We start from the raw sequence: 27,547 nt of genomic DNA on the forward strand, positions 1-27,547 counted from the left end.
ATGAAACGAGGCTACATAGAAACAGAAAATTTCATTGATATTTTGGACTCTAAAACTTGAAACAAACGATATGCATTTGATATAGACATTTTGGACTCGAAAAGGGAAACTTGGCTAAATTGGGTGTGATTTGCATTTTATCTGGATGAGATTTGCATTTTACTCTGGAAAGAAATAGAAACAAGGCTAGATACCATATACAGAGCATCATCACGTGGTTCAAACGCTAAAATGCTTTTTGGTTTATAAATAGTGAAAAAAATGTAATTTTCAAATGTCACCCCCAAATTTTATTTTTGGTTTAAAACGACATGTTTTTAATGCTAAATAAAATAAATAAAATCAATAAAATATCTTTTCTGTTTTTTAAAAAATAAATATGCAAACCTGAATCAGTTTTTTTTGGTTTGGCTTCTTCTTTAAAACAACCCTAAACAGGATATTTTAATAAGTGACATTTCTGGTACCTGTGGTTAATTTAAAATTTTTAACATGTTTCCTGTCTATCTACAAAGTTGACCTATGTCTATAATATATTTAATGTTGATATTCGATTAAAAATCTATATATCATATGATAGAAAAAGTAATAAAAATGATTCATTTGCTCAGAAATAAGGAAATGTCATAAAAATTAAAAAATACATACAGTAATAGGTTAGTGACATATCTTGTTATAGGAGATCACACTTCTGGATAAATTATGTGTTGTGTAAGTATCATACAGAAATTTATATTGTTAATAAACTTTTTTTATAAAGTTTCTCCAAGAGAGCATCTTTAAGTTTTACACAAATTGAAGATTTTTGTTATACAAATTTTACCAAAATGTTGTAAAACTCGTCATCTTGATATTATTTAATGCGAAGTACTTTTTTATTGTGTGTTTGTATAAAAAAGCGATATGTATGACATATTACCAGAACATTCTGGATATATTTTCGTAAAAAAATACAATGAAATACCCACATTAAGTCTCTTTTTTGCAACAACTTACTTTCATTCTCCAAGCAACTTTAAGAATTATATCTTTCGGGTACCGCTATTAATAGCTATTTATCTTATTTGCTACTAGTATTTGTTTTTGTAACGAGATAGGTGTTCTGTAGGGTATAAGTAACGGAAGTATGTACGCCCAAACATCAGCGAAATTGACAATAAATATACCAGTCAAATTTATTTTTTAATCTAAGATCAGCTCATCTTCTATATACTATTCTGCCATTGTTTCATCATGTTATTCTTTTTTTTAAAGTAAAACCCACACAATTACAACATCTTCATGGTGGTTATTAATATACGAAGCACATTTTCGCAAATTTATGTTTTAAGAGTTTATTACTCACATAATTTTCAGATAAATTACGGGTTTCTTGTGTTCGTGGTATGTCTAGCGAGCGCTTTCGCCGGAGACTACCCCCACGTAGCCATGGGACATGGAATGCACGGCAACACTCACTATGGAAACCAGGGATTTCATGGTTCCACATTGCAAAATTTCTATCCCGGTGACTGGAACAATCAAAGAATGGGGTCATATCAGTATTTTGATTACGAAAGTTCGCCATGGAATTCAAATTGGCAAGGTATGAATCAAATATCCCATTTTTTGATTGGTTGATATGGTACATTATTCCGTATTGGTATGAGTGATATAATAATTGAAAATTTACATATATAGTACATATTCAACATCTGACGTGAAATGACATGATATGTTATATTAACCCTATTAAGTTTCTTATGCATGAAAAGTGAAATTAAATTCATTAAATCTATATAAATATTTTTCTACCATCTCCAGTCACAAAACCGTCCTTTAAAGCACTATCTTGCAGATTTGAAATGTTTTAAGTTATCAATTTGACCAGTTTTAACGATCATGAGTATCAGTTTTAAATACTACAAACTTATGAAATTGAAATAATATTAATGAACTTTATATCAATTGAAATTTTAAAGTTTAAATAACACACTTTTCTGTAGTTTATTAGCAAAGAAAATCATTTACAAAATTTGAAAAATAAGATCAACAAAGAAGTGCAGCATTTGAAGTGGACGTATCCTCGTGAAGGACTACTGTACTTTGTGTATAAGTACCCGTTTCATGTATGATCTATTAAATTCCTTAAGCTGTCTTTCAAATGTGTAAATTAACAGAGTTAAGTTTATAAAAAGAGAAGAAAAAAACACATCTATTAATCAAGTTAACATAAAATTCAATCAATAAATATACCTCAAAATTTTGCCGTCAGCATCATATTCATACCAGTATTTTTGCTTACGGGCAAACGCAATTAAAAGGTTAATTGAACTTTTTCGTAACAAGTTATTTAATGATTACATGTTTACACGCATCTTATATATAACTTTATTTTAATATATATATTACTGGTATAATTTCGTATAATTATAAAGTTTAAAAATTTAGCGTATTTCAAAGCCATTTTGACAATTTCGGCCGCCTTGCTAGTCAGTATTATTTGTCCATAATAACAATCTCTATATTTCTGCGTTTTCATTTTTTTGTCATGTTGCTGTTTGACAAGATCAATTGAAAGCTAATAATCAAAACTATAAAACTATATTGAGCATACCCTAGTGTCGAAAATACTAATAAAAGATAATGTTTCTGTTTTACCAGACCCTATGTGATATCTTAGAAATATATGGACTCTCGTGTATAATGTTTAATGTCTAAATCACTTTAAATATTGATGTTAATATCTTAAGGCATATAATGATGTATTTGAAACTTTACCACAGAGTATGGACCTTTTGATCTTAGTTGCTATAAATTGCTGTAAAATTTGATAATAATTATAATTAAATAAATATTTCAGTGACAAACATTTTAAGATAATGATTCATAATATCAATGTTTGAGATAAGATTTCCTATAAATGAAATTTCACTTGTTTATTTTACTGATCATTAATCATAAATTATTGATAATAGTTTAATATCATGAAAAGATTCCCACCTAGAACAAAAAAAGGAAAAAAGGTGAATTATCATACAAGCATAATTATACAGAAACAATGATTTCATTAAACCAAATATGTTCATGTTTTGTTAGTAATCAGCCTTCAAACTTTGATGAAATACTTATATCATTTTCAATGGAATTTATCATCAATACTATATTCTTTATTTATATTGTAAATAACTCCAACACGTACTTTATTTCAGTTGTTAAGTGTTTATTGGTCTTGTACACATATTTTTAAAATACATGTATATGTGTATGGTTTGTCGCAAATCAAAGTGTTGTCCTGAATGTCTCAGGAAATCCTTTTCACATTTACATATTGAATTGTCTTTTAATCAGTGCTGGGAAGTGTTTGGAAACTTTATATTAAGATTAAGATTACTTTAACGCAGAGACAATCTCGAGCTCATTAACATAGAAAAAAGTAAAAATAAACGGAAATTTAATGAATTATATTATTCGTTTGATCAAGTTATTTTTTACAATGCTTTACATATATTAAATATATATATCAGGAGGCAACATGTTTGGAAATACGGGTGGCAGTTTGGATTGGGGCCAGTCCGGTGGTAGCTGGAACCAGCCGCATTTGAACACGTGGCATGGCGACCAAGGATGGAACAACGGCGGCATGAATAATATGAATGGATGGAATAACAATTGGAATAATGGCTGGAATAGTAATGGCTTCGGAAACAACATGAATAATGGGTGGAATAATGACTGGACTGGTAGTGGCGGGATTGGCTGGAATAATGGCGTAGGAAACAACTGGAACACTGGTCTGAATAATGGTTTCGGAAACAATGGTTGGAGCGGTAATGGCGGATTGAATGGCTGGGGAAACAATTTGAACACTGGTTGGAAAAATGGTTTGAGCAACAATGGTTGGAGCGGTAATGGTGGCTTAAATGGCTGGGGAAACAATTGGAACAATAATTGGGGCAATAACTTTAATAACGGATGGACAGTTCCAGAAGGCCTGTAAGTTAAATCATATTTAATTTATTTAGATACCATTACTTACATTAAATCAACAAAACACTTTAATACAACACACTTTGTCGTGAATAGGAAAGTTGTCTCATTAACCTTTTATTCAAGATGATGATTACTGTAATTATTAGGATAATAACTATGTAATCAACAACAAGAATTGTATATGTAAAAAGAAATAATTTACTTTTGTCATGGTTAATTAAATTGTCTTTCTGTCTTTTAATTTCAGTGCCCTGCAGTCTCATTAAAACATCCATCATTATTAAGGTATGGTATAATGTTATAACGTAGTTTATATATTGACATTTATCTAACACAGACAACGCTTTAAACAAGGTCAATGCATTTGGACTGTTTTGTTAGACAAACAATGCATCTATCATTAGTGTATCTTTAAATCTCTAATTTTATCGAGCTACAAGTTTTGTAAATGATGAAGCAGAAAATTACGCTTAACCACTGAAATTGTAAAACATTCTTAACGAGTCGTTAAAAATAACACGAATTACACACATACAAATAAACATAAAGAATAAAGCATAGATAGGATAACGTGATATGATACAGTGCAACCTCTATAGAGCGAACCTGTAGATCAATTACCTTTTTACAACAAAAGTTTCAGTTTTTTTATAAGTTAGATGTCATAGTAAATTTGACCAATAAAGGGAAACACCTCGGCAACTACTATCAAAATATGTAATGCACAGTAGAGGTTGTAGTGCAAATAATTTTCGTTTCCTTTATCATTGATTTGTTTGTGTCGTGTGGCGGCTGTAAAAAGTCTCCCCGTACATGTAACCAATATTGTTATATTTTCATCCTGAAGGGATTGTTCGGCGTTTAGTATAGGAACATGGTGAGGCTAAGAATGAGGTTTGGTGGTTTGTGTGGGGGTTGCGTTCATTGAACGCCACTTTTCCTTGTTATGCTCACAACCGTGTTGTTTTGTGCCGTGTGCTGGCTGTAAAACGTCTCCCCGTACATGCAATCAATGTTGTTATATTTTCATCCTCAAGGGATTGTTCGGCGTTCAGTATAGGAACATGGTGAGGCTAAGAGTGAGGTTTGGTGGGTCGTGCAGGGGTTGCGGTCATTGAACGCCGCCTTTCCTTGTTATGCTCACAACCGTGTTGTTTGTGCCGTGTGGCGGCTGAAAAAAAGTCTCCCCGTACATGCAATCAATGTTGTTATATTTTCATCCTCAAGGGATTGTTCGGCGTTCAGTATAGGAACATGGTGAGGCTAAGAGTGAGGTTTGTTGGGTCGTGCAGGGTTTGCGGTCATTGAACGCCGCCTTTCCTTGTTATGCTCACAACCGTGTTTTTTTGTACCGTGTGCTGGCTGTAAAACGTCTCCCCGTACATGCAATCAATGTTGTTATATTTTCATCCTCAAAGGATTGTTCGGCGTTCAGTATAGGAACAGGGTGAGGCTAAGAGTGAGGTTTGGTGGGTCGTGCAAGGGTTGCGGTCATTGAACGCCGCCTTTCCTTGTTATGCTCACAACCGTGTTGTTTGTGCCGTGTGGCGGCTGTAAAAAGTCTCCCCGTACATGCAATCAATGTTGTTATATTTTCATCCTCGAGGGATTGTTCGGCGTTCAGTATAGGAACATGATAGGGCTAAGAGTGAGGTTTGGTGCACCATTAACCGGTTTAAACTCCCAAGCAGTACTTGTGCTGCTGACCCTTCCAAGGCGGCGCCCCTCTGTGTTCCTCAGATGTATGTCTATGTTGTTTCATACTGTTTTGGTGACATTTTTGCTTGTGTCCCTTGTTGTTTTCTCGTCTACGGTAAATATCTTCCCTGACCCTAGTCTTATTTCTTAAATTTATATCCCCCCCCTCCCCGGGTTGCACTGTCCCCTTCCCCTGTGCCCTTTGACTTTGTGGGCCTATTATTCAATCATTTATATTTGTTTTCTTTCAATTCCTTATCAGTTACAAATTATTTCCTATTATTCAATCATTTATTTATTTTCTTTGAATTCCTTATCATTTACAGATTAGCAATCATTTTAGTGATTAGCCTGTCCGTACTCTGCCTTGTACCCTGTCCTGTTTTTGTTTGGGGTCCACCTGGGCTCTTTGCCACTGGTTCTTGTTGCTGGGTCGTGTGGGGGTTGCGTTCATTGAACGCCGCCTTTCCTTATTGATCTTGTTTATCATATTTGTAAATATTTACTCTGTTTCTAACTCATTATATAACATGTCTGCATCTAGTTTTACAACATTTATAGTTTTGTGGACTTTGTAACGTTTTAGTAGGACGCTTACCTTTAACTCTTTATGTTATACCGTCTTTTATCGATAAATTATTACAATATTTTAAAACTTGTTCAATAACTATTTAGTAATGAAATACAGCATTGCTTCCATTTCAGGAGCAAGAGACCATGATGACATCAAACGAATTTTAACACATTATCATCATTGAAACAATATAATATAAGCAAACTGAAAGTACACCTTACATGAGATATTGAAATTGTTCCTTTCAGCCTTTTTTTTGTAAAATAAATTTATCATGATTTTATTTGAAAAGACACCGTGTTTCTTTTAATTTATCAGCCATGTTGTCTTGCTGATGAGCCCGGGTATGCTTGAATATTATGTGCAGAATTATTAGGTTGTCTCCAGTCGGTTGATTTGTACGAGCATCTTAATGTTCGAGTCTATCTGATTGATACAAACTAACAATACACTGCCCCAAAATCAAACACCACCATTACATAGATTCAGCAATGTGAAAGTTGATTGATTACAAAGCATTAAGCATAGACTTATACTTGTTTGGACATATTTAGATTTTTTTTAACTAGTATTTGATTGTAAGTCATAATAATAAAGGCACATAAAGCCTAAGAAATGAGTATTTTGTACATGTAAATATATTTAAAACAGTGTGTGTACACAACACTTGAGGAAAATAGCACTGGTTGTACAACAAGTTGTGATTTTTATAGTAAAATGTAAGCAATTTTCTATTTTGACTTTAATACAAACTACTAACACACTATAACCGGACTAATTGCCAAAACGCAATTAAATAAATTAGGTTTTGGAAAAATAAATTTAATAGAACACAACAAATAGCTTTTGAAAAATAAAAAATAGCATTTTCTAGACTATATGGGCCTTATATTTTTGTAACTGTTTCCTTTGCTGATTTGCCTTTTTACTTTAAGTTCCTATAAAGACATCCACGCCGTGTCTTTTTTTCGCATTTTGCCGCGAAAAGATGAAGACATGTAGAAACGATAAAGTAAAAAAGAAAAACAGAAAAATGCAATACGTTATATATGTTTTTTTGCCTCTCATTTGTCGTATATTTGCATTTGTCGTATTTTCATATTTGCATAACATCTTTAATACTTCTTCAGTTTGGCTTACAAGGATCGCTTGATGTAAAAAAGGACAATGACTTATGGTTCTAAAACAAAATGTGCCGCGTCACGACAAACTCAACATAATTTGTTTGCGACCAGCATGGATCCAGACCAGCCTGCGCATCCGCGCAGTCTGATCAGGATCCATGCTATCCGCTATCAGTTTCTCTACTTGTTATAGGGTTTGTAAGCATGGATCGTGAGCAGACTGGGCGGATGCGCAGGCTGGTCTGGATCCATGCTGGTCGCAAACCCATCATGTTGGTTTTGTCGTGACGCGGCTCAAATGCTTTTTCATTAATTGGATAAATATTATCGTGAAATTTCAAGCTGTTATACCATTGACTATTAATTTTAACAAGAGCTGTCGGTAGGACAGCACGCTCGACTATGATAAGCGCTTGATAGTAAAAGAGCCTTGATAATGTTAATTTTTTTAAGTTCACAAAAGGGCTAATTTTTTTTATAAATTCATGTTATAGGCCTTAGAGAGAGTCTAATTATACAGTATTGGCTTGACTATTCGGAAGGTAATGTCACAAGGGTGTTTTATTGAGTATAATAATACTAATTACCTATGAATACATAAATTTGACAGAAAAGGTACAAAATCTTGTTATTAAGATGTTTTATCAAGGAAATCACTGCTTTATTATTATAAATGCATAAAATTGTCCCAAAAAAGGCACAAACCCTTCAGTAGTTATTGAGATAACAGCTTACAAGCAAAACTTTACAATGAAGTTGAAAAAGGGGAGAAAAATCAGCCTAAATGCAAGATAGAATTATGGATCTTTGTCAGTGACCTACAATTATGACCCTAAATGCATATGTGAAGTTTTAAATAAATATCTTTAATAGTTATTGAGATATGTAAAACTTGCATGTAAACATTAACCAAGAGACTAAGTAGAAAAGGGGATATGAATCAGCCTTAATGCAAGATAGAGTTATGGAATTTGGTCAGTGACATACAATTATGACCCTCCAATTATGACCCTAAGTGCATGTGTAAAGTTTCAAGTAAATATCTTTGAAGACCTTTAACCTTTAACCAAAATTTCTAAGTTTCAAAGGGGCAAATAATTCTGCAAATATTGCAGGCAGAGTTATGCAATTTTGCAAACTGGTGTACATTGTTACTATAAAAAAAATTTTTAAATTTCAATTGAATATCTCAAGCAATAATTGAGATATTTGACTTTACAAAAAAACTTTGACCAAAATTTCTAAGTTAAAAAGGGGCATAATTCTGTCAATATTGTAGGCAGAGTTATCCAACTTGTCAATCTGATGTACCTTGTTACTATAAATAAGTATTGTAAGTTTCAATTGAATATCTCAAGCAAAAATTGAGATATTTGACTTTACAAAAAACTTTAACCAAAATTTCTAAGTATTAAAGGGGCATAATTCTGTCAATATTGTAGGCAGAGTTATCCAACTTGTCAATATGATGTACCTTGTTACTATAAATAAGTATTGTAAGTTTCAATTGAATATCTCAAGTAATAATTGAGATATTTGACTTTACAAAAAACTTTAACCAACGCAGACGCCGACGCGGACGCTGACGCCGACACCGACGCCGACGCCGGGGCGACTGCAATAGCTCTCATTTTCTTCGAATAGTCGAGCTGAAAATGGGTATTGACTCCAAAATGATGCAAAACGAGTTATGGTTGTAAGACACTGCACCTAACCGATATGTTATCTATGTATCTATAAAGTTTATAGAAACATAAGTTACTAAGGCTAATTATTTAATAAATTATGCAATAGAGTTGCTTTTATTATGCATTGCACTTTAACTCCATGCGATTTATCCACCTGTGAAGTTTTGAATTGATACTTTCCATGTTGGTCCAGACAGACAGAAAGACGGACAGACAGAAAGACAACCCTCCATCTTGGACGGTGGATAATAATACACTGCTGGCAGTATATTTTGTTAAACATCTTAGCTCCTGTCCAAAAATATAGACAGTCTCCAATTTTAGTTTTGCCGAGTTTGGTTTTCGTTTGATCAGCGTAGGAGAATTATCATCTATTTGGAAAGGCACAGATCATGTGACGGTGCTGAGTTGAATTATTTGATATTGAATAATGATAAAATTTAAATTACTTGTTTAATTGGAATCTAATCGACAACAGTTGTTTTAAAGAGAGTGATTTAGAACATACACTATGGCTTTAAAGGGAACTTTACTTACCACTTTGGTAATATATATTATACTTTGTGACAGTATTTATGCGACGTACGTGGATCTGGCGGAAAGAAAAAGGTAAATTTTACACTTCTTTTTCATAAATATTTTCCATGCTAGCTTTAAATAAAAAAATTAAAACATATTTTAAATGTGATTTGCTGGCCAATCCTTATAGGTTCTATTTTATTTTTAGTAGACTTCTTTTTCTTATGAACATTTGTTTTTCTAAATAAAAAAATATTTAAAAAAGGGCTAGTAATTTATAAAAGAAAGTAAAAACACAAAAAATGAAACTCAGGCTCAATAAAAAGGAAAAAGTACAATTTTTTGATTTTAAACAAAAAGGTATCTTTTTTTTTTAAGGGCCCGATAAACATTCAAATAATACTTAGTCGATTGAAATACAGAAATGTCTCCGTGTTATTACAATAATAACATTGTTTTTAATTTATGGAAAATCATTTAAGCAACAGGAAAAAGTGAACAAGAAATTTGCGGGCAATTATTTTTCTGAATTGTCTACAATTAAAACGTTCGTTACATAATGTCCTTGAAGTTTGATTGTTTTGTTTTGTTTACATAGATACCATTGATAGGAAGTTATCTTGTAATTCTGAGATACGCCAAGTTAGTTTTAAAAAACAAATATTGGTAAAGAAACACAATACATGCATGTCGAATCAATTTCATTGATTTTATTTTTTAAATAACACTAATGCTGAGCATCATATATACCACGTGCTTATATTTAATTTCTTTACAAATTCTAGCAACGGATATATATTGATGCCTTTTGTAAAGAAAATTCACCCTGTTTATGCAGAAATATAGTGATGCTAGTAAAACAATATGTATATAATAAGTACTTGTAGTTTTTAATTTCCACAATGCAATTTATAAGAACCAATCCTTCTAGTTATACACATGTATGTATGTACTGCAATATATAATTATGTATGTAATAGCTTATCATAGTGCTGTAGTGATTTGTATTTACATAAAATATATCCATGGAATGAGCTAACTACAAATCAATTTTTTAAAGTAAGAGTCGTAATAATAAATGTGTATTACAGAGAAGATTTATTGAAGTTCTACATATAAAATAATATGACACAAATCAAATATATTTAAAAAGATCAAAGTAATTGCCAGGATATTATTGATTTAACACTTGTCAAGATAGTCGCGAACATGTCAAAACCGTAGCATTCGTTATTATAATACGTTACGCAAAAGGTTCGAGTCTATGTGGAAAACATGCAATGCTTCGTTAATTATTTTCACATAAGTTTCCATACATAAGTATTTTGTGAAGATTTAATTACAACGAAATATGAAGCTTTTGGCAAATTTAAAAGAATATACATTGTATTTCTAACTTTGGCTAAACACCCATTATCATTACATACATGTACATTTATTACAATGCATGCATCAAAATATCATGTTATTGTTTGATTTTATTTACCTGTCAATTAAATTCAAATCGCAATATTGTAACTATAAAGTAACTTCATACAAATCTTCTCACATAACAACAAGGCAATTTCTCGATTCAAGAAAATCTCGTAAGGCAACTCTAATGTCGATCAAACTTGCAATCTTTGACAAAATATATGAAACAAAGTAGTCAAAATCTTGTATTTCTTTTCAGACCTTGTTCCAGGTCACATTCACATAGCACAGAAAATAAATTCTTGTTTCAATGACGTTTAATTGTTCAGAGCAAGAATGCTAAAATTCTTATTATTATCTAAGATCTGACTTGCAACGGATTTAGTTAAACGATATTATGGAAGCTTGAATTGACCCCCTAGAAGCCATAAGCGTGATAACTCGTGTGTCGGCATGTCGACACATTTTCACGCGACATGACGCCTTCTGTCATTGTTTGGTGGGATATTAAAGACGTCTTGACAACGTCTGTTTTAATGCATGTCGACATATAACCTTCTCCATAATGGAGTTGATGAGAATTGTGAACAGCTATGTCAACCTGTTTTATCTCGACACGCCTTGTAATATCTCTTCTTTTGGTAAAATATTCACAACTTCATAACACCATGGGTACTGTCGGAAAGACCTTAATTAATATTCGGAAACTTTATCCTCCCTCCAAACCAAAATCTAAATACATCGAATGATTTATTCTTTAAAGAACATTTCTGTAGTAATATTAGCTAGGGACTTTGAAAGGTCTTTTAATCTGAATATGTGCTTGTTTGTATATGCGTGTTTAACAAGCAGTTTTACCAGTTAATAATTTCAGTCAGTGTTTGCTAAGCAACCTTCTATATTTCATATATTTATAAACATATTACCTTCAAAAAAGTTCATTTGAAAATTTTAGCCGAAAGGTTATATAAAGAGCACTTAAGTAATTTAACTTGTTTTGTTTCCAGAAAGGTTATTCAAACAAAATGCTCTACGCGTATTATACATAACTCAATTGATATACATATATTAAAGATCGAAAATAAACATCAGACTGATATACTTTAAATTCTTAATGATAATGAAATCAACGATATAGTTATGCAGTACGTCAATCATTTCTCGATGGGCGGCATTTAGTTTCCGATAATAATAAGGCTCCAGTCCTCTTTTATGATAGACAAAAGTAAAGTCGACATGCTCTGATACAGGTGTTGTCAAGATTATATTTTTTTCCCATCCGAACCATGGTAAAACACGCCATGTCGCACTAATATATGTCAACATGACCACATACAAATTATCACGTACCACGGCATCTCGGTGGGTCAATTCAAGCTTCCATACGATATTTTACATCTGGTTCTTGAACATCAAAAATAGCCAAGTAGCCACTCACGTCGATGCACTTAGACATAGCTTGTGATAATCACTGTAAAACTTCTTATTCAGTTCTAATTCTAAATGTTGAAAAAACTATAAACATACTTTTTGTATTAACTCTACTGTATACTAAAAGATGTCGTCTAAACAAATCAAAATTATTTAGTCCGCAATGACTATAAACTATAAATCTTGTTCAGTTCGTTGAGGTAGTTCTGCATTCCACGTTTTCTATAGTAAAGAAAGTTTGATATATTTGGTTTTATCTGAGGTTTGAGTATTTTAACGGACATCTATGGTGTAGACTTCATTTACATGAACATGTCAAGTACAGTATTTCGTCTCAAATTTTAGTTTTATATAAAAAATATGATGCTCAAATTCAGATTTATCAAAATGTAAGTTCCAAAAAGCATTATTTATAAAGATATTACCGAATTTAATATTTCATGTAAATAAAGGGAGGTAATAAAATGTTTGTTTTATATAAATTCTAAGTCAAATTTTCCAATAAGAAATGAATGCATATAATCTTATGACTCTTCTGGCTGAAGAAATCACAAATTTTTTGCATTGCTCGATGTTTGTTTCGCAGTTTCGTGGGAATAATGTGTTTTATTTTATGCTTTTCAGTGGATTACTGATTTATCCGTGAAAATTATATTTGGTAATTTCACAGTGAAAATTATCAAAATATAATTTCACTCTTTTCAATGACGAAACTACTTTTTAAGATTTTCCCCATGTGGTACCTCAATTTTATTTTTGCTGACATTTCTGACAATTTCAGACTGTTTAAAGAAAAAGCAAAGCTGAAATTGATAAATAATTTAAATGTCAAAAGTAATAAAAAGAAGAAAACTTACTTCTATTCATTCAAATTCCAATCACCAAATTTCGTCTCTAATTTTTTTTGTTTCATATTTACAGTCTGAAAAATACATTCCTTCCCCATGCAAAACTGCTCTTGATGACATTTGGGCATATTAATGTATCCTACGAGCAATAACTGCCGTATGCTTTATGAAAAATTGAAAAGCATTGACAGCCATTACTCGAAGAATAAGTAAAACAACCCAGCGTTCTTGAGCAAGCTTCCAAGTTTTCCATTTTCCTAGCTCCTTTTCTGAATGTTTTCACATCTGTCAACACTTATTTTTTGTCTGTTACAATCCTCAAATAAGTTTTCTTTCTTTTAAAAAGGTGTATGAATAACAAATCTAAATTATATCCCTCTGAATCTTACACAATTATTTTCCTCCCATGAAATACACAACTTTAAAAAATGGCTGCCGCTTACAATTTACAAAGCCAGGTCTAATATAAATTCGCAGTAAGTAACAGAAATATGGATGGATGGTTGGACTTTTTCTCCTACAAGAATTGTTTGTTTTTATTATTAAAACAAGCGATCATTCATATTTTTTTTAATAAAATGAATAAATATCACCGTCATTTAACGTTGATTGGGGGACTTATTTTTCAGCTCAAGACTTCTTGTTTTTAATGAGAAATTCCGACAAAATGGGGCTCTCAATGGGGGAAACAGTTTTAATATTAACGTTAAAATTATGGAAAATTCGTTTTAACTTGTTTTTAAGCATAAAATAAAAAGAAAATTTGTCTGTTTGTTGTGTAAGATGTAATTTTATTTCATCTCGTGAACTTTAAAAACAGTATTCTCACTCGTGGCTACGCCACTCGTGAGAATACTGTTTTTAAAGCCCACTCGATGAAATAAAATTTCATCTTACACACAAATAAACAAATATCCTCTATATCTGTGTTGATTTTCCAAGATCGAGACAGATTATGTCCAAGTTTTGTTCTTATTCATAACTATTTTCTATATTTTTGAAGTTATGGTTGTTCCGTTTTTTAATGTTTTGCGCTTTTTGTAAATACTATTCCTTTGTTTATAACATTGTTTAAGAATTAATACTGTAAATTCATTCGGATTAAAATCAATAAATGTAATTTCAGTGCCGTAAAATACAAAACAAAATGTGACAATTCAGTGTTTTTGAGTTGTTTCATATCCGTGTAGATAATTTTGCAAGCGCTTGACCATTTTCATTAAAATATACTTAAAAATGAAAAAAAGAATAAGTCTGAAAAGAATGTCAAAATAAGGGATCGGACCTCGGACCTCTCATGCAGTAGGTTATCACTTAACCGACTGTGCTATTGCGGATGTTACTAGAATCTACGTACATTAAGCTAGTGGGAGTTTCCAAACGTTAGTGATATACTCGTAAATTAAACGGACAAAACCAAAGTGGGATCGAATATTTAAATGAGTGCTATAATGTATTTATAATTGACAGGTCAATAAAATCAGACTATACAAAAAATCAAATCAATGACATAAAGAAATAAAGCAATAATACAGAACAAAAAGAACAAATAACAACGACGACAACAACAAAAACAAACGATTAAGTTAATTAATTGAGAATGTCAAAAAATAAATTGCTTCACAAATAGTAACATGATGATATGATAATCTACAAATTTGTCTCATCTTTCGAACGTTGAGATGCAATATACTGCATTATCCAAACGTCTAGAGTATTCAAATTTCAAAAATGTGTAAACGACAAGGGAATTCGAAACATTTTCTCGTATACTTTATACAATGGTGGAAGCGGGTCATGAAATTTGATTGATTTAAGTACAAAAAAGGAAACATAATGGAGACAAACTTACATTGACCTTACTGCTTTTAAAGGAAATAGATAGAAGAAGAATAACAAGATGTAAGTATAATGTTAAATTGAAGCAAAGGCAATCATTTATGTCTTTTTTTAAATGAACCAGTCATCTCTATATATCTGTGATACGCCAATTTTAAAATTTCGAGGGATTAAGTTATTAGAACGCTATTTCTAAAACCTTGTTGTGCAAATATATTCGTTTAAGATATCAATCTAATCTCTTAGAGATACACGTCCAATTTTGACCTCATTTACAAAAATGTCTGATAATTAATCAACATCAGCAACGATAAGAAAATAAGACCATTTTTCTAATTAATTAAAACTTTACATATAAGTAAAGTTCCTGAATATAAGCATTGTAAAGCCACAGCTGTAATTAAAATTTATTTCACATTGAATTTACAACACGTGTGTATATAAAGGCATAGGAAACACACAAGAAAATGTAAGTTAGGGTTAGGGAAAAAAGGAAAAAAACAAACTATAAATCGACAGTTCCCAATTAACTTGAAGAAGCGAGTAATTTAAGAAATGGATATTTATAGATCTTAAACAACCGTTACTTTGACAGTCATTGATTAATTAATACCATACATTCATCAGATAGCAAGTGGAATCAAATGGTTTGATTACTGATATAGGACATTGGTTCTGATAGGAAACTAGTAAATGCACACGGTGGTAATGTTGCCTCCATGTAATTGTGTAGTTTCATAGAGGATATTTGTTTGTTTCGCATGAAGATCATTCTGAGATTGAAACATATTTCACTAAGTTAACACCTGATGCAATATTTTCACTAGTGTGGCGTAACCACGAGTGGAATAGCTTATATGTAAAACAAATACATTTTTTTAATTTAATGCTTTTAAAGAGAGATTTTAAGTAATTTCTACTGATTTTGCCATGTAACGTTGCGCATTCTCCTTTGTGACGTCATCACATTATGACGTCTCACCATCAATTATGAAATATAGTTCTGTTAAATTTCTCTAATTTTTTATATATTTTTAAAATGATGTATGATGACATCGACTGTCTTTTCTTAAAGAAGCAAAATTCAGGTATTACGGCATATTTGCCTGTTATTCCATTTGGTTATGATATTCTTTTCATCCGCATTCAGATATAGTCCGGCTACAGTGAAAATGATATTTTATAAATTTCACTAGATTCTAGTGGTTTATCAGAATATAATCATCTGATTTATTACAGTAAAACACTGGAAAAAATGAAATGATAATCAAAAATAATTACTTATGTCCATTTTATTAAATGACTTGTCTTGAACTGTTCATGCTTATTGAGATCGTATAGAAATCGTGTCCTGAAATGTTTAAAGAGACCTTGTAATTAAATATTTAAAGGGATTTTAATGTTTATAGAGTTCTTGTCCTAGTCTAACCTAAACATCATATCTTCTCCATATATATTCTCTCTTATACATTTACTAAATATATAGGGATTAATAACCTTAGACAAACTAATACAAATAAATAACATCAAAACCTTGATTACATCTGCATTTTACAAAATACATAATTACAAAGTTTACGACGTAATTGTATCAAATGAATTGTATCCACGCAGTCTGATCAGGATCCATGCTGTTCGCTTACCAACTCTATTACAAGCGGAGAAACTGACAGCGAACAGCATGGATCTTGATCAGACTGCGCGGATGCGCAAGCTGGTCTGGATCCATGCTGGTCGCAAACGCATTATTAATTGCATTAAAACAAAGTGTATATAACTCTATTGTAGAACTGTGTTCCATTATTAAAAGAGCAAAATGCAATCATACTAAATTGAGCTATGGTCTTTATACGGACCCAAAAGAGAGTTATTTTGTGATGTCAACAAAGTATTGGCTATAACCTTTTTTACTTAAACCACATTTACACAAAGTATTGATCAGCAATAGATATTGGTTCCTCTTTGAAGAATAATTTTCTACGTGAATAAGTTTTACTTTGACTCACACTTGGCAATGACCCTCAAATTTAAAAGATTAAATGTTGTTAAAAATGGCTAATTATTTGTTATTTACTGATGGAATACCATTCACGCTTTCACAAACCACGTCAGTTATGCTGTTTAATTCAAGTATTGTCTTAATCTTCAAATGACCAAAGTCAACTATGAAATTTCATTTATGTTCTCTTGAACTGTATTTATTGCATAAGCGACTTAGGGCCATTATGATACTCTTGTTTTATTGTAGCATGTAACTACCTGTAAAATAATATAGTGTAAATATTGTCACATAACACTAGTTATATAACACTGTCGCCTGTATCGAACCATTTCACGGGCAGAGTCCAAAATACCAATTCATTTAGTGTTAATGACAAATCAATCCTGTTCAGTTATCTGATTGTGTATCCAGCTCATATTTAAATCAATGGCACTATAGAAGTACTTTGGTATCATCACACCAAAACGGAGTTGTCCTTCATTTTGATAGCTATATCCCACAATGGTATGGAATGAAATAGTTTTCCAATTTATAAAAAATCCAGTTTACAGTATAATGCAATTAAATCACTATAAAGTAAATTTTATCATAAACAGAACCAATTATAATTTAATAACCTCTGATCCATTGCGTTCTGAAATAACTTTATTGGCACTTGCCACGAAAGGAGATTTATGACTTGTTAGAAATGAAGCATTGCTCATCAAACTGATTTAGCTAAACAACTTGTTAGAATAATTTGCTGGAGCGTGACAAATCTATCATGTATGCCTACACGTACTACTCTGATAAGTTGCATCGTAAAATTGTCGTGTAGATGTTGAAAATGTAATATTACGTTTACACTATGTTCCTGTCGGAGTACGGTAGTACGAGGAAAATGTTACAGGCCATAGTAAGAAAGAGTAAAAAGGGCAAAAGCTTTCTATCCATGGGGGCTTTGAAAAAAAACCGTGAAAACAGGTCAGACTTGGTTGAAGACTTGGTCAACATGAATGTTCTGATCAGACGCATCGAAACGCGAAACAACAAACATACATTACTAGTAGATTGCGACCCAAATAAAGGTACCCTTAGACCAATTCAATTTAAGCCAAACAGCCCAACACAGATACATTGTTAAACGGTAATGAAACTTACCAGAATCTAATATAACATTGATACGGAAACATCGGGAAAAACGGGTATGTCGTGGTCATCGGGAACATAATGTTTATGTAACATAAATAGTGTCCGTATTATTTCTCTATTTCCTATCTGATATAGTGTAGCGGACATAAATCCATTGCTAGGTCTGCACTTTCTTGGTTGAAAGAAGACTAACCTATATTTCGTTCTGCCATTGTTTTTAATTTTCTCATGATAAAATTATTTTTTTTTACATTCTAAAATCTATTCTGGAAGTTTCACTTAATTAATTTTGTTTAATTACTCTCGATGGTAATCCCCTTTCTCAAACTTTATTATACACAGGGATTAAGAGCTGGATCATTATGCGAACACGTTTAGTAGTGCCTAAGCCGGTACAGATGGCATGAGAAATATTACAATCGTCATTATCTCTCACGAACAGACTTAATGAAAAGAGCCTGTAAATTTTCAACTTTTTGTCGTTTTGTCTCAAGAATTTCTACAAAAGATTTTATGTGTTTGTGTTAATATTATCTGACGATATAAACAGGTCTGCCTTGTGCAATAACAAAGTAAAAACAAGATATAAAAGCGTGATGCCACATGAGTTACTTTAATGCTTATATAGTACTTCCATGTACACTCAATAAGTCTATGAATATTTATCGATGGAATTTTCAAAGTAAGCCAATGCGCTTTACCTCGTTATTTGTTTGGGTCGTCAGACCAAACAAATAATGGTAGCGAAATTTCAGACTCTAATGCTGTTAATTGCAATTGCCGAAAGTAGTCCGCTTTTTGAAGCGGTTACTTCCCTTTATATGTACACTAACGCCGAAAAATTCAGGGTAGATCACTCCGTACAGATGGTCAAATGACAGGCGCATTAATTTTCAAGCTAAATAATTCGCGAATGGTCGAAGATTTCTAATAATGTATATACATGCGTATAGCAAGCTCCATGATTATTTACATCTGTGTTAAACAACAGTTAGCGTCGTTACAAACCCTAATTTAGAAAAATATGTTTTTCTTCAGGCCGTTAACATATAATTTAACCGTGGTCGAGGGGTTTGCGCGCTCGCTTATGAAGCGAGAGGTCTGGAGTTCAAATCCCAGTTAAGGCAACTCATTTTTTTTTCAAATTGTTTGTCAAATAAACATTGGATTGAATAGCAGTGTTGCAATTAGTCTTATAGCAAATTTACTACAATCATTTAAAACGCTGGAAAGCAATGGTGGCACTATACAAAAACAAATTGGTTTATAATCTCACAACCTTCACCTTTCTGACATTCTGAGACCCAAACAAATTCAGCGCCTTCTGTGCTTTGATTTTTCTTATCTTGAATACACTGCTAATTCCATACTAATTTTGAAAGCGACAGACGATCATGAAATGTAAATGGATGTATATTAGTAACCTGCAGTATATTTCTTACCTATAAAACACAAACTTTGAAGTTGTTATATGAAGACGGAAAAGAGACTTTTAGATTTTGCTTTGGTGAGATAGGCTTGATTAAATATTTACAACATAGCATTTCAAAATTTTAGATTTAATATTCAGTTTAAATCTGTGATATATGATGCATTTTCAAAAGACCTGTCATGATAATAAAATCATAGCTAACAGTTTTATACATAGATTGCCATCACCGCTCAATAATTAGTCAATTGTCATTATAATTAGAATTACTGATAAAAAATATAGTGTCTTACCACCGCCATTCCTGTGGAAAAAATCAATTTTTGCACCATAGTGGAATCACATTCCGTAACTAAATTGCATGATAAAGATCTATGACTTCCTGTGGACTTTAAAGGGAAATGGCTGATTTTGTTCATTTAATTACATATTTCCTTCTTAATCACCACATTCGTTGAAGATAATTACCATTCACCTGTGCATCGTTTAACATTTAAAACCCTTCATTTACTTGAAAGCAAGACACTCCTCTTTTCCAATTACAAATACACACTATTTAAACAAAGGCAATAGGCCAAGTAATAACGATAATAGACACTTGAAACAAACAATATTTCACAGAAAACGTAAAATGAAATTATTGTTTTGTTAAGTAATTGAAAGCTCCGACTTTCGCTCAATGACATATTGCATATTTAACTGAAAAATAGTGTTAGTTAAAAGAGAAATTTCGGCAAACACGAATGTGAATATATATCAAATTTCTAAAAGCAAATGCAGATTGCTTTAAAGAAAAGATGTAAATAAGTGCTTAAAATGTGCATTTCATTTTATTTTGTAAAAGATTTTACTTTAAAGCTTCCCAATCCGTCGTAAAAAACCCCAGATTAATTGTTTACGTATACTGGTTTAGTTCATCAAGTGTTTTTGTTTTTAAACAGATTAAATCCGTCTGCACGTCATGTTGTTTTTGATTGCATGTATGTTCCGAAAGCGAGATTAATATCACTGTAACCTGTCTAGAATTCTTGACAAATGAGCTTAAGGATAATAAAATAAAAATTAAAATTAAACCCGGTATCTTTTCGGAAAATGCAATAACATAAAACAATACCATCAACGAGTTGCACTCATTGTTTTTACCCGTCTGATATGTGTTGCTCAATAAAAGTACGAAATGGAAACGATTCATCTGATATAAAATTCTTTGACAGTAATCAGAATTTACCTTTATCTTGACATGTTGACAGTGTGACAGCTTTCTTGAAGCCTTTCCCGCCAAATATTCTTATCTTGAACCACCAAATAACAAAAACATATTGGTAGTGCTTTTAACTACCGGTATACATAATATAGTATACAGACAGCAGCAAATGATTTATTTGCGTGACGAAAAAGTACGCATGTCAAAACAAAAACATTGCAAAGAATTTAAACAATTTCTTTAATCGCTTTTGAGGATTCTGTCTGGAAAAAATGGGTTGACTCTATTTTTCCGTTTATATTAAAGAGAATGCCAAAATATACGTATAACATAAGGTTGATTTTTTAGTGATTGCAATGATAGACAAAATATAACCGACACTTTGTTTATAGAACCCAGAAAATAAATTTAACCTGTTCAAAATACTTCTGCACGAATTTCCACAAGCAATTCACGCTTTCGAATATGTTATGTTTGGTAACATGAACTCTCAACATTTTAACATATCTGATACTGAACCTTCAGTTTATTAATGTTTTATTGTAGAACACCTTATACATTAAAACACCTTAAGTACCTATTAATGAATAAATAAATTAATGAAAAATTTACTCGTGAATAATTGGATAACTCTCTGAATGACTAACTGAACATCTGACTTTCTGAGTGCTCGAGCGCGTGAGTGAGTAATTTTATTTTCTTGATTTAATTATTTCCTTATTTGAAGGTTACCATTCCTTGTGTCATTGCACCTTTACATTTTAGTTGCGCAGATATTTTCAATCGCATTACCAGATATTTTATTTTCTAAAAGAACGCTGCAAAATATATTTTTGTGATTTAAAATGTTTTTAATGTTTTCTTCATAATGCTTCCTCATTTCTAATAACAAGTTTCATTAATATCTGCCAAATGTTTTTCATCGGAATTTGAAGTTTTACATCGAATGTGTTAATTCATCAACAGCTTCTAACGTTTTGATTACACTGTAACAAGTCTTTTAATCTCCAGGGATATGCCCTACATGTCCCATTTGTTCTCAAAGGTGACAACACATCATCTGATTCAATTAGCCAGGAACAGAGAAAATAAACTATATTATGATCATATTGGACTTTATTGTTTAAAGTTAATTAAAGACACACACTGATCATGCTTTTTGCATTAATTTAAACGCAGTTATCTTAAATACAGAAAGCAATTTTCAAACAACACTTTATTTTTAGACAAGCTCACTGTTGTTTTTTTTAAATTAAGACACTGATTGAACAATAATTGTACATATAAGATTATTTCTGAATGTCTAAACAAAATAATAAATGAAAGTATTTACATACATGTTAATGGGATATTAATATAGTGTTTCTCGTAATTCTGAACCATTTCCAAATCAGCTATAATCAGTGGGTTATAGTCACAAGTACCTGTATCTAACTGGCCAAAATTAAATAATATTCGAGTCTCAAGTTTATGCTCCTCAACGATAAAAAGGCGAGATTATAAAATTTATATTTCTGAAGACAGGTATTATAAATACTGACTTGAAATTCTTACTCCGTTGCATTTTGCAAAGGAAAATACAGTTTATAACGGTTTACAGAGGTTCGATACCAGTCACGCGTGTCATTAAGATGTTGTGTTTAGTCATAAAACATTTGTATATATATGTAACTCTTACATATTACTGACTTGAAGGGTATCTTTATGCCTGTGACAATTTATTATGTATAAGTATCCAAGTAATGCCTTAAACTTATGTTCCGATAACGTACTGATACCTAATATATTTGCTTTTCTTATGTCGGTATTCTGTCATTTATGTATATTTGCATTTGTGCTGCCATAACAATACATTCAAGTACCTAAACATACATATTATATATAAATTCTCATTATACATATTAATGAATTATCTGGTTACAAATCCAAGGTTCAAACACATTTTATTGATGATGATGATGGCAACCCGGTTTCTGACCCTTTAATCACTGCAAATTTATTCAACAGACAATTTGTGAATCTCCACCAATCCCATCATACCATTAATCAGACTGGTTATGAAAATCCTGAGCTAGTTGAACTAAATGCATCTAAACTTCAGCATATACCCCCTTTCAAAATACCTAAAATAGAGCTCTCTTATGTGTTGAACCAATTAAAATCGATTGATATTACAAAGTCATGTGGGTCAGATGGTCTCAGTGCAAGGTTTCTAAAGTTATCGGCTCATATTATTGCTCCCATACTTACCACTATATTCAATAACAGTATTCTTAACAATACATTTCCTAAATCATTCAAAAATGCAAAAGTCATTCCTATACAGAAAAAGGGTTCTAAAAGTGATAAAAGAAATTATAGGCCAATTTCCATACTTCCCTTGATATCACTTATTCTTGAACGTCATGTCAGTTCACATTTAAAGCTATACCTTGAGAAAAATCAACTTCTATACCAACGTCAGTCTGGGTTCAGGTCAAATCATTCATGTCAAACAGCATTGATTCGAATTATTGATGATTGGATTACAGCTATTGACAAAAATGAAATAGTTGGTTCAATTTTCCTTGATCTCTCTAAAGCTTTTGACTTTGTGGATCATTCTATTATTATTGAAAAGCTTAGAATGTATAACCTAGACCCTTCATCAGTTGCTTGGTTTTCCTCCTATTTAGATTGCAGAACCCAACAAACTTACATATCCGGTTTATATTCAGAGTCAAGTTCAGTAACTACTGGAGTTCCTCAGGGCTCAGTGCTAGGTCCTATACTGTTTATAATATATATCAATGACCTGCCTTTGTCTATGGAAAAAACAGAAACTGATATTTTTGCTGATGACACCACCCTTTCAACCTCTGATGTATCCCTAAACAGAGTAGTTGAATCTCTTACTCATGATCTTTTAAATGCCAACAAATGGTGTGATTTGAATCGCATGTCTATCAATGTTAACAAAACTAAGGTCATGTATATTTCCTCAAAACACAAGCAAAATTATATTCATGAAAGTAATCCTTGTATTTTATATAAAACAGAGCAAATTTTCTGTAGATCTGAAGAAAAATTATTGGGTATTACAATTAATAACACCTTGTCTTGGCAAAGCCATATTGATAATGTTCTTAAAAAGTGTAACTCATTGTTACATTTATTATCACGTATAAAATTATTCTTATCTATACCTGTACGTAAAATGTTTTACAATGCATATATTTTACCACATCTTGATTATTGTTGCATAATTTATGGTAACTGTACGTCTTTTCTAGAAGATAAACTCATTAAGTTCCAAAAGAGAGCTGCAAGACTAATTCTAGACAAAGATTATGACACTCCATCGGCTGAACTTTTTTCTGAACTCCGCTGGATGACCTTTTCACAGAGGGTTGTTTTTCAAAAAGCTATTATGATGTTTAAAATAATAAATAATCAGGCGCCTTCCTATTTATTGAATAATTTCATTTTATCGTCAGATGTTCATACTCGCATTTTGCGTTCATCATCTGATTTTCAACTTTATACCCCTAGACCAAATACTGAACAATTTCGTAAGTCTTTTGTTTATTCTGGATCATGTATTTGGAACGGCCTTCCTGATTATATTAAGTCTGCTACATCTGTTAACCATTTTAAAACCTTATACTTGAGGTTTTATCACGCATTGATGTATACAAATTGATAATCTCCTGTATGTTTTTACATTTATGTATTTTAATAGTTTGAAAAAGTTAAATTTATATTGTTCCTTGTTGAGGGCCTCATGGAAGATTGATATGTTTGTTCAAATGAGTTCTCTCGTTAAATAAAGTCTTTATTATTATTATTATTATTATTATTTCAGGTCTTCTGGAGAAGAGTTGTTAAAACGGGCCGGTGTTATGTCAGATTACAAGCCATGGTCTATGGGGTAATCTTCTTTTATCTAACATCAGATTATTAATTTCTTCTGATATTCAAATGCAACAAAATATATGTATTTAACATTATAAGAATCGTCTCTTAATTGTATTAAATTCTGCTTTTATTTCTATATTCAATATTTATTTCTGCTCACTTTAATAAGAAATGACTCTCACAATGACTTTTTTACACCTTAAAGTAAACCTTAATTAAAAAATACAAAAGGACGCTGACAGTATTTCTTAAATCCGGCAAGGTTAAAACGTTTTTCTCGGTAATTATAGATACTACACATATAATACAATTCATTAGTGGATAAGTGACCTAGTCCTAACCTCATTCTGGTCATTTATATTGTACACGAGTTCGCACACCTATCTCCCTTAATACTAAACTTAGTTTGAGGTCCTAAACTGAAGTTATTTGAAGATGATAGTCATTTTGAACATGAAAGAACTATTTCATGTATATGGATACAATATTTGTTCTAGATCTACCTAACGTTACCAAGGGTGATAAATTTTATTCTAAATTAATAATTTTGCAAACGAACATTTTATGAATCTTGTATGTATTACCTACGGAACTTAAAAGGTTTGATGTATCAAAAAGGGATATTTGCAGAAATGTATGTGATGTAGTCATTTCAAAACATTGGCATGTTTATATATGACACAATATTACTTCATTTGTCAAAAATATGAGTAACATTAAACTGGGATGCGTTCATTGATTGCCTCCAGTCCGTGTTGATCTTGTTTTTCATGTTTTCTAAAATACCATACCGTTATAACACGTCAATTGTTTGTAACAACTACAAAATGACATTGTAGTTAATTTAATAGATATGCTTTCATTGTGATAAAGTGCTTAAGTTTTATAAATGCATTTAATCATTTATGAATATCATTCTAATTAATTCGTGTAATTTGTATCTATTTACTGTATTAAAAGAACATGTTCAAGAATTGTACTATAGATGTATGCATAATGTATAAATGTAACAATATGTCAGTAACGATAAACTATGTGGGATTAATCCATTTCACGTTCTAGGATGTGAAGCAAACGTATCTATAAAGATACGTATATAAGAATATTTTATTAACATATATTTCAGGAGGGACAGGCGCTACCGTTTCATGCATATGACCGATGCAGGATATGGGTCAAGATTGTTTGTTACGTCAAGACTTGTTCGAGCTCTGTTCGGTATTTTTTTATATTTCTTTACATATAATTTTGTCTAATAAACTTTTATTTTATGAATAATGTTGCTCTTCAGATGTATGAACAACTTTTGTGGCTATTTTCATTTGTTAGTGAATAAGTTTACTATTTGCAAAAGTGTGCCTTTGTTCGCTTTAAGAAATTCTTAGAAAGTGTTATTTTTATGTCTATAACATTATAATTTCAACTTTGTTGATAAAGTAAGTTCAATTTTATGTTTTGTTGTATTAAATGTAGTGTTTTTTGTTTACAGCACAGCGAAATATATTTGGTGTTTATGGGCCAGGAAAGAAGAAATGAAAACTTCAAAGTGATAAATAGTCAAACCCAATTTACTTTTAAATTTTCTTCTATCTACAAATTATGTGTTTATAGGTTATAACTAATTATTTTGAAATTATACAGGAGAAACAGCAGTCAGTTTTCCTAACGTTTTCTTGTTGATATTATTTTGACTATATTTAGACTGATAATTCTGTTTTAGTCACACAGTAGAAGGGAAAATACTGCAAACTCAGTCATTACTCGCACGTAACATGTGAATTATTACCTGAATCTTAAATCGTTTTACTTTTTTAAAAATCTTAATACATTTTTGTTCTCAAGTTGGATTTTCTTGAAGTATTTTGGCTCATCTAGAGGCATGCAGCTAAAAGATTTTTTTGACTTTTTTTATCATTTATCTACGTTCACAGTACATTACTATGTTACATTCGCATCATTTAAAGTTCTGATTGTTCGCTTGTTATGTTTCTCAACCAATTTCAAGAACAGAATCTGTAAAATGTGCAAGGGTAACATACAGTTAGTTTTATGTATTTTACATTATTCAATATACTTTTATATTAACAAAGGGACTTGCATTGCAAAAAGATGAATAATAATTATATTAAGATACTTATTGACAATTAATAAAATATTGATTCAATACTTGTAAAGTTAGAAAAAAGACGTTTGAAATCACCCAATTTAGAATATTTTATAAGATACATAAGATTGACAGTGTGCTACAAACCAATTTTGTAATTTTATTAGATACTTTATTAAACTCGTACAGAATGTTTGCTGATTGTAATAAAATCCATTCCTTAAAACACTTAAAATAATGATGAAAAAAGTATTGATCACTTTGTTTTCTTCTCCGCACCAAGCTTTCGTATATTTCCAAGAATATATTCAATTAAATTCTGCTAAAACAAACATTTTTATTGATTTTCCGCAACATTTACAAGATTTGACTTTTCAGCATTTGATTGACTTTGCATTAAAAATGTTAATATTTTAATTTTAATATTTCGTTTTTAAATATCAATAACAATACTATTCACATAAAAATCTATAATATAATAAAAGAAATGACTTTGATTTTGCTTTTGAATTATCTACATTTTAATGGACGAACCCCATGTAAAACCTTATCTCAGTTAATTATATTCGCTAGAGCTTGGAGGTACGTAAGAATGTTTTCATAACCAGCAAGTTTCTGAAGCAGGGCTACCGCTATCATAGTTTATAAATGTTATAATCGAAATTTCGACATAA

At 31.3% G+C, this 27,547-nt stretch overlaps 2 protein-coding genes across 2 annotated transcripts; both read left to right on the forward strand.

The window, feature by feature from the left end:
• The first annotated feature begins 586 nt into the window (after nt 1–586).
• Nucleotides 587–6,576, forward strand: LOC132721873 (bifunctional endo-1,4-beta-xylanase XylA-like). Its single transcript, XM_060706250.1, has 5 exons — nt 587–711; nt 1,357–1,585; nt 3,507–3,975; nt 4,220–4,257; nt 6,376–6,576. Exons 1-4 carry the CDS (start codon nt 703–705, stop codon nt 4,236–4,238), a joined length of 726 nt encoding a protein of 241 aa, XP_060562233.1. The 5' UTR covers nt 587–702; the 3' UTR covers nt 4,239–4,257; nt 6,376–6,576.
• Nucleotides 6,577–9,394: 2,818 nt separating this feature from the next.
• Nucleotides 9,395–27,340, forward strand: LOC132721877 (uncharacterized). Its single transcript, XM_060706253.1, has 4 exons — nt 9,395–9,665; nt 24,717–24,782; nt 25,896–25,987; nt 26,259–27,340. Exons 1-4 carry the CDS (start codon nt 9,568–9,570, stop codon nt 26,303–26,305), a joined length of 303 nt encoding a protein of 100 aa, XP_060562236.1. The 5' UTR covers nt 9,395–9,567; the 3' UTR covers nt 26,306–27,340.
• Nucleotides 27,341–27,547: the final 207 nt, after the last annotated feature.

Source organism: Ruditapes philippinarum, unplaced genomic scaffold, assembly GCF_026571515.1.
Source record: "Ruditapes philippinarum isolate M1 unplaced genomic scaffold, ASM2657151v2 ctg1822_1_1_1_1, whole genome shotgun sequence".
In the NCBI taxonomy this organism is placed as follows: Eukaryota; Metazoa; Mollusca; class Bivalvia; order Venerida; family Veneridae; genus Ruditapes; species Ruditapes philippinarum.

Coding starts and splice junctions, on each gene's coding strand:
- LOC132721873 (XM_060706250.1), top strand. Junction 1,586..3,506: donor ATGGAATTCAAATTGGCAAG/GTATGAATCAAA, acceptor TATATATATCAG/GAGGCAACATGTTTGGAAAT.
- LOC132721877 (XM_060706253.1), top strand. CDS start 9,568: ATGGCTTTAAAGGGAACTTTACTTACCACTTTGGTAATATATATTATA. Junction 9,666..24,716: donor GATCTGGCGGAAAGAAAAAG/GTAAATTTTACA, acceptor TTATTATTTCAG/GTCTTCTGGAGAAGAGTTGT. Junction 25,988..26,258: donor ACTTGTTCGAGCTCTGTTCG/GTATTTTTTTAT, acceptor TTTTGTTTACAG/CACAGCGAAATATATTTGGT.